The following is an 8307-nucleotide window of genomic DNA, read 5'->3' as shown; positions in this document are numbered from 1 at the left end:
CTTCTACTTATATCATTTGTTTTCCAGATGCTCTTGAGGCTGATGAAGGCACCCCTAGCTTTACTTAGTCTGGACTTTATATCTTTGTCCGCACCCCATCTGTTGTTACTATGCTGCCAAGATAGGTAAATGTTGTTGTGTTGCTCAGGTTATTTCCATCTACCTGTATTCTTGATGGTTGTTTGTGTTGAATGACATAACTTCAGTTTTCTTGGTATTGATCTTCAGTCCAATTTTTTCTGCATTACTCTTTAATTTTGATGTTTTACTTTGCATATGTTTTTCTAGATGTGAGAGTAGGGCCAAGTCATCTGCGTACTCTAGATCTTCAAGACTGGTAAAAATAGTCCATCTTATTCCTGTGTTGTCGCCACTAAGGGTTGATTTCATTACCCAGTCTATTGCTAGTATAAAAAGGAGAGCTGACATCACACAGCCCTGCCTCACGCCAGATTTTACTATGAAGCATGCCTCTGATGAGCTGCCTATAGAGCAATTAAACTCCAAGTAAGAAGCTATCTTTGATGGCATTCCATAATGCCTTAAGATCTTCCATAACCTTTCTCTGTGGATACTGTCAAAGGCTTTTTCAAAATCTATAAAGTTTATTATAAGCTGCCTTTGCCACTCTGTACATTGCTCTATAATGTTTCTTAGGGTAAACACCTGGTCACAACAGCTTTTTCCTTTCCTAAAACCTGCTTGCTCCTGTCTTATTTTGGCATCAACTGCAGTCTTAATTCTATCGATTATTATTCTGCTGAAAATCTTACTAGGTATTGATAGTAAGGTGATGCCCCTCCAGTTATTGCAGTTAGATTTTTTGGCAGTTTGATGATATTTCCTTTGGACCATGTCGTAGGTATTGTGTTATTATTCCAGATCTTGGTGAATAATGGGAGTAAAATACCTCCTGCTAGGTTTGGATCTGCTTTAAATAACTCTGCTGGCAGTTGGTCATTTTCAGGTGCTTTGTTGTTCTTAAGGAATGTTATTGCTTTGTATATTTCAGCTTTAGATGGTTCCTCTGTTTCAATTTCTAAATCAGTGTCAACTTCCTGTATGTGTGCCAGCTCGTTAGGCTCTGGGCGATTCAATACTTCTTCAAAATGTTCTCTCCATCTTTCATTTTTTTCTCTTTCAGATGTAATAAGGTTGTCTTGCTTGTCTTTCACTGGCATGTTTGTTTTTCTTTTCCTTCCACTCAACTATTTTGTTATTTGATAGAGATCTCCCATTCTTTGTTCAGAAGCAGCTTTCTCGGCTTCTCTTGCCATACCTTCTATAAAGCTTTTACGATCTTTCTTTGTTGCTTTCTTTACATCTCTATTACAGTTGGAATATTGTTCTCTTAGTCTCTCTTTTATTCTTTCCGAGTGGGTGTTACATAACTTAGTTTTAAGGCCTTTCCTTTTATCAATGATTTTCCAAGTATCTGGTGTAATCCATTCCTTATGCACTTGCATGCCTCTTGAACCCTAGAGTCTTCTTGCTTGTTTCACTGAATAAGTTGCAGATTTTACACCAGTGCTCGTCAACCACTTCCTCATTCTCAACATCACCACATTGCAAGACCTGAAATCTGTTCTTGAGCTCTATTCTAAAGTCTGGTCTAACTTTGTTTTCTCTTAGCTTGCCTGTATCTATTCGCCTATTGTTGCTTTTTGGCTCTACTTTCATCAGTTTGAGCTTTATGTTGGCAGTAACAAGGTGGTATCACTTCCAACATCAGCACCACGCTTCACTCCTACATCCTGTAAAGATCTTTTAAATTTACCATTGATAGCAATGTGGTCGATTTGGTTTTTATCTCTCCCTCCAGGTGACATCCATGTAAATTTGTGTATCTCCTTATGCTGGAACAGTGTACCACCAATGGCCATGTTGTTGTTTCCACAGAATTCCATGAAGTATTCGCCATTCTCATTCATATTTCCACAGCCATGCCTCCCCATAACCCTTTCATAACCGACATTATCGCTTCCAACTTTCGCATTAAGATCTCCCATGATGATCGTCAGATCTTGCTTTGGAACTTTTTGAAATTCGGCCTGTAGAGCCCCATAGAATTCCTCTTTAATCTCATCTTCTGCTTCATTTGTAGGGGCATAAACCTGTATTATAGATGTCTGTACAGGTTTTGTTTTCAGTCTTACTCTGATGATTCTTTCATTTACAGGATGGTATTCTACTAATGCTTTTGCTGCTGTTTTACTTAGAATGATTGCTACTCCCTCATGATTTTGATTGTCCCTTCTTCCAGAGTACACAATAACTTCACCAGTACTGGCAATATTCTTCCCACAATATGTCCATCTACACTCACTTATCCCTAGTACATGTAACCTGTTTTCCTTCATCTCTCTCAGAACTTGAGCCTGTTTACCTGTTTCATGCATGAAATCCCTATAAGATCAACTTATCTGCCAGTAGCTGCCTCGGTTTAAAAATTAATCGTACTCAGAGAATGCTGGAGCATGCTCTTGAGTATCGAGTAAGTTGTGATGCATTAACACTATATGCAAGTGATAGCGAAATAGTAATGCATCAATAAGAAAAGTTGACTATGGAAAAGCTGAGGTTATCTAGTTTTCATACAATTTAGTTGTTAGGTGACCCTTATCCTCTGTAGTCAGTAAAACATCCAATATGAAACAGATGTGGCAGACTCTGTGATGTCTTTGATTTCGATTTCACTGGGATATAACGAGCCGACATACGAATGGAAGTTTCTATTGTTAATTGATAAAACGTCTTCGATACATGTATATCTGAATGTCGAGTTGAAGGCCATAGCAAGTGTTTTCTTCTTCTCGGGTAGAAGTTTTCAAATAAATACTGCTTCATAGAATATAAGAAGAGGTCGGCTAATAAAGGAGCACGATTAGTGTCCATAGGTATTCCAACAGTCTAAAGACTACATAGATGTTGTCATTGAGGAACTCCAGCATCCTTTTAATATGAACTTCAGAGTACAATTGTACTTGAATGTAGAATCAGAGTGATTTTAACAAAGTAATTTTGTAGATGACCAATCACAAGATATGAAAATTTCCGAGTTCCATTTTTATTGAAGAAGTAGTTGTCTATAATATCAAAAAGTCTTTATTGTGAGGAATGGTTGTATAAAGTGTCGAAAAGTCGTACGATCTTATGTTACTGACAAAAAACAGAAAATAAATTTCTGAGAAATTCTTTTAAAATGCTACTCTTCCTACGGTTTTGGTCAAATTTCAATAAAACTTGATACTCATGTATACTACTGTAAGATACATAATTCTATTCATCAATTTTTGATTTCGAAGAATAGTACTAGTGTTGCTATGATTACTAAAAAAACAATATGGGAATGCCGAGAAATACATGTAGAATTATGAGTTTTTGTATAGTTCACTAGTTCACATGATTTACATCGTCGCAAACCACGGCCAAAATGTACGATCTTCTCCCATAGGAGAGAGCTATATGAGGACTCCGGACCGTGGCTTGAGACGATGCATGATTTATTGATATCATACCAATATGGTACATGTATGAGGAGTAACATTTTGAGAGCATTCTACACGTTATTCTAAAAGTATTTCTTGAAGCCATTGCAACATTATTCATTAATTAAAAACCGATCGGGGGTGGGGGTGGGGGGTTATAATATGTATATAGTGAAGCAAATAAAAAATGACTTTAGAATTAAAAAAATTAAAAAAATTAAAAACTGATCGGGGGTGGGGGTGGGGGGTTATAATATGTATATAGTGAAGCAAATAAAAAATGACTTTGGACCCCCCCCCCCCGAAAACGCGGACCCACCATGAAATAGGTTTTTTTTCACGTTTAGGAATGGACTAACCCCCCCTTTTTTTTTTTGCTTGTCAAGAAATTTACTGGGTTTGTTACCTTTGGGAAAGTTTTTATTTTTGCTTGTCAACAGATATTCTGGGTTTGAATTTTTTTGGCTGGGGTTCCGGACCCCCCCCCCCCCCCCGGAAAAAATTCCTGGATCTGCGCCTGCTTATATACAGCTTTGTGTACCTTATTGAAGTATACTAAGTTTTATTGAATTTCATAGAAATATCTATATTTAGTAACTATTGCAACACCGATGTTTTCTTAACTAGTAACTCGTTTTGTTGAATCAAATCAAAACTGTAGAATGAAATATAGAGTACAGTAATCAAGTTGAAAAGTCCACTGACACAATACAAATCGGGAGCAGAGCAAATACGGACCTCTAAAAGCATCAGAGGGATCAGGTGCCATGGAGGGGTAAGCATCCCCTGTCGACCGGTCACAACCTCCTTGTGCTCAGGTCATGATCGGGCAAACATGAAAATCCGTTGACAATTCAGAGTGTATAAATATGGGAAGTAATAATATTTTGACAGATTTTTTTTTCTTTTCGACAGATTCGACAGGCGTCAGTCAAAATATCCAGCAAAGTCGAATCTCAATGGAGATTAAATGGAAACAGGCACCCCCTCCCCCTAACTTGTAATAAATTTGGCTGCGTTTTCAAATGACAGTTTCTCCGTGGAATTTAGTTTTGACCAAAGAACATATTAAATTGTTGTGTCTTTTAAATTCCAATAAATGGTATAGAGCAATATGGTATGTAGTATTTTGTCAAGAATGAAAGAAAGAGTCAACCATAACTTACAAAGCTTTATAGAAGACATTTTTTCGGTACAAGTAGATGTGTTTGCTGTTTTACAAATACCATTGTCTTCGAATTTGATGAATTGGGTTGCTTTTAGGAATGACAAATAAAACTATGTGAACTTTTACCAACATTTGAAGCAAATGAATTGAATTGCGATGCATGCGCTTACAGCAGTCATGTGTGAAAAGGACAACTCTGACAATTGTTTTGAGATTTCCATTGTAATACAAATACTGTGTCTTATCTGATGATTTAACATTATTTGGGAGTGGGTGAATTATGCCTTAATTGCAAGACCAAAGATAAATCTATTGTGACAATTTGACAAAATTCACCAGCTAACGTATCGATTGGGTTCAATGGGAAAATAAAAGAGATGATGCAAAATACGAATGAATGCGACGATTTTCACTTATGTGCGTTTTTTCAAAAAAAAAAATTGTGGAAGAAAAGATAAGAATATAAGTAACTTTTCTACTTACCTCGGATATTTTGAATACATGGGGACAGAGTGATGCTTTGAGTGCTATATTTTATCTTCAATCTTCAATGACCAGCATTACGGTTAGCAGGAGGATGAAATGTACGGTCAACTAGGATCTCGGGTCACCCGCAAATAGTTCGTCATTTTGAATAGTAATAAATATTATATGAACTCTTCGGGCATTAAAGGCACAGAAGTAAATTCATCTTTATCAATACGGTAACCGCAGGTCACCTTATATTTTAATTGAATTTTATTTAACAAAGTTTAAAAATCTTACTCAAATATGCAATTAATAACTTTACATGTACATGGCCATAGGAACCGGGGGGCACGGGGGGCCGTGCCCCCCCCCCCAATAATTTTGCCGATATATAGATAACCATAGAAAACATAGATACTATATGCTTGTGCTCCCTCAATAAAAACATCTGACGACCTTTTTTTTTTCTTGTCAAGAAATTTTTGGTAGATGAGAGTGCCCCCTCAACTGAAAATGTATGTAGGAAATTGCTTCCTACGGGCCTGATGTATATACTTTCTGATAGATTAGCACATGCGTGAAAGAAATGTTTTTAACGTTTAAACACAAGACGACAAGTTGTTAATAGGTCAGGCCCATAAGATACTGTTTCGGACGCCCCGTCCCAAACAATTTTGCCAGTATATTCTATAGAAAACAAAGGAAATTCTTTTCTTCCGCCCCTTCAATAATTTTCAAGCACACTAGCCTAGCATTTCACACATTCGTAGATCTGATTTATAAATAAATCTGACTATTTGCAGTTTTTTTTAGAAAGTGTACATTGTGAAATGAGTCGCTTTTTTTTTTTAATTTTCCTTGTTCGTTCAGTATCATCATCAGTCATTTCAGAAACTGGACCTTGCTAAAAGACTTTTCAAAAACAAAGGCAACAAATATGAAAATAAGCATCTGAACATTTTATCATGTGAAGAAAAAATTACTCATTTCACTCTATGCTTTCTTCTTACCTTACATAAACAAAGATTTACAACTTTCGTTCTTTTATAGCATATCACAAATAATGAAATATGAAAATTACGATTACGAAAGTAATCAATTTCGAAGTCCATTGAAACAAAATTAATTCGGAGGAGAGCAAACACGAACCTCCTAAAATCATCAAAGGCGGGAACAGGCGCCAAGGAGGAGCAAGCACCCCCGCCGACCGGCCGGCCACACCCGCCGAGTGCTCATTGTCATGATCGGGCAAATGGAAAAATTCGTTGAGAATTCAGTGTTTAAATAATGGCTTAATAACCAGCACGAAAAACGTCAGTCAGCATTCCACTTAATGATAGATTGTACTTGCTGACAAGATCTTTGTATTGACCGTAGAACCTGCGAAATGATGACCACTAGATTCTTGTCATCCCCGTTTCATCAACCCGCCTGTCAATATTCCGCCTCCTTTCAGAAATTGTTCGCACCTGGATTTTTAAATATCTTGAATTTATTTTCAAAAAAATTTACAACTGATGTTCAACTACAAACATATGCTGAACAATGAAAAAAAAGGTTAAGATACCATACAGGGATCGATCTAAAAAAAAAATCTATTTACAAGGGAAATTTGGGAATAGGGTATAAAACACAGATCCCTAAATTCCAGAGATGATATCAGGTGCATAAGAGTAAGCATACTCTTGCATAAGGAAGGATATACTTCTAATAATGTGTCATATCAATACGGGGACCAGAGATCATCTAGTATGGTATATAAATAAGGAGACAAAAGTGTCCAAAACAGTAACCAGAGGACACCAATGCGGAGACTAGATTAGGTGACCTCTGATTTCTCTACGCAATGATGTACAATATAAGGTGACTTCTGGTCTCCCTAATAATGTACAATATAAGGTGACTTCTGGTCTCCCTAATAATGTACAATATAAGGTGATCTCTGGTCTCCCTAATAATGTACAATATAAGGTGACTTCTGGTCTCCCTAATAATGTACAATATAAGGTGACTTCTGGTCTCCCTAAAAATGTACAATATAAGGTGGCCTCTGGTCTCCGTATTAATATATACAACTTTATGTGACTTCTGGTTTCTCTAATGATGTACAATATGGAATGACCTCTGAACTTCGTATTCATATACAATTTTATGTGACCTCTGGTCTCCCTAATAATATAAAATATGCAGTGACCTCTGGTCTCCTTAATAATGTAAAATATAAGGTGACCTCTGGTCTTCCCAATAATATAAAATATAAGGTGACCTCTGGTTTCCCCAATAATGTACAATATAAGGTGACCTCTGGACTCCGTATTCATATACAACTTTATTTGACCTCTGGTCTCTCTAATACAATATAAGGTGACTTCTGGTCTCCGTATTCATATACAACTTTTGGTTTTTTACAACTCATTTACAGCATTAGGAGACCAGGGTCACATAAAGTTGTAGATAAATACGGAGACCAGAGGTTACCCCATATTGTACATCATAAGAGAGTGCAGGGGTCACACAAAGTGGTATATGAATGCGGAGACTAGAGGTCATCTTATATTGTGCGTCATTAGGGAGATCAGAGGACAGATAAAGTTGAATATTAATTTGGAGAATAGAGTTCATTCTAAATTGTACATCTTTACTGATACCAGAGTTCACATAAAGTTGTATATGGAGACCAAATGTCACCATATATTGTACATCGTTAGGGAGACCAGATGTCACCTTAACTTGTACATTATTTGGGAGATCAGAGGTCACCCCATATTGTACTTCATTAGAGAAACCAGAAGTCACATAAAGTTGTATATGAATACGGAGACCAGAGGTCACCTTATATTGTACATTATTAGGGAGACTAGAGGTCACCTTATGTTGTATGAAAATGCGGAGTACAGAGGTCACCTTATATTGTACATTATTTGGGAGACCAGATGTCACCTTAAGCTATAGGTCATTAGGGAGACCAATTTAAGGTCACCTAATGTTGTAAGGAGGTAATATGTTAAAAAGTGTGGCATATGAAGAATTATTTTCCAAGCACAGACTCTGATTTTAATGAAAAGAAAAAACAAAAAATGTACACAATTTCTCCATATTCACTAAATTTATTTCGTCGGAATGAGAGTGTGTGTTTGGACAATTTGCTTGTCTTCATAAACATGTATATGATTCTAAGAAGCA

At 36.6% G+C, this 8307-nt stretch overlaps 1 protein-coding gene across 1 annotated transcript; it reads right to left on the bottom strand.

Moving 5' to 3' along the window:
- Positions 1-1691: 1691 nt before the first annotated feature.
- On the bottom strand, positions 1692-2399 carry LOC133182525 (craniofacial development protein 2-like). The gene has a single exon (XM_061317370.1). The coding sequence runs from the start codon at positions 2397-2399 to the stop codon at positions 1692-1694; it is 708 nt and encodes a 235-aa protein (XP_061173354.1).
- Between the last annotated feature and the right edge of the window lie 5908 nt (positions 2400-8307).

Source organism: Saccostrea echinata, unplaced genomic scaffold (assembly GCF_033153115.1).
Source record: "Saccostrea echinata isolate AGI-Se365-2 ecotype Australia unplaced genomic scaffold, CSIRO_AGI_Sech_v1 ptg000009l, whole genome shotgun sequence".
In the NCBI taxonomy this organism is placed as follows: domain Eukaryota; kingdom Metazoa; phylum Mollusca; class Bivalvia; order Ostreida; family Ostreidae; genus Saccostrea; species Saccostrea echinata.
This window is presented reverse-complemented; position numbering and strand designations above follow the sequence as displayed.

Bases quoted from the DNA above. Each gene is read 5' to 3' on its own strand.
- LOC133182525 (XM_061317370.1), bottom strand. From the start codon at position 2,399: ATGCATGAAACAGGTAAACAGGCTCAAGTTCTGAGAGAGATGAAGGAA.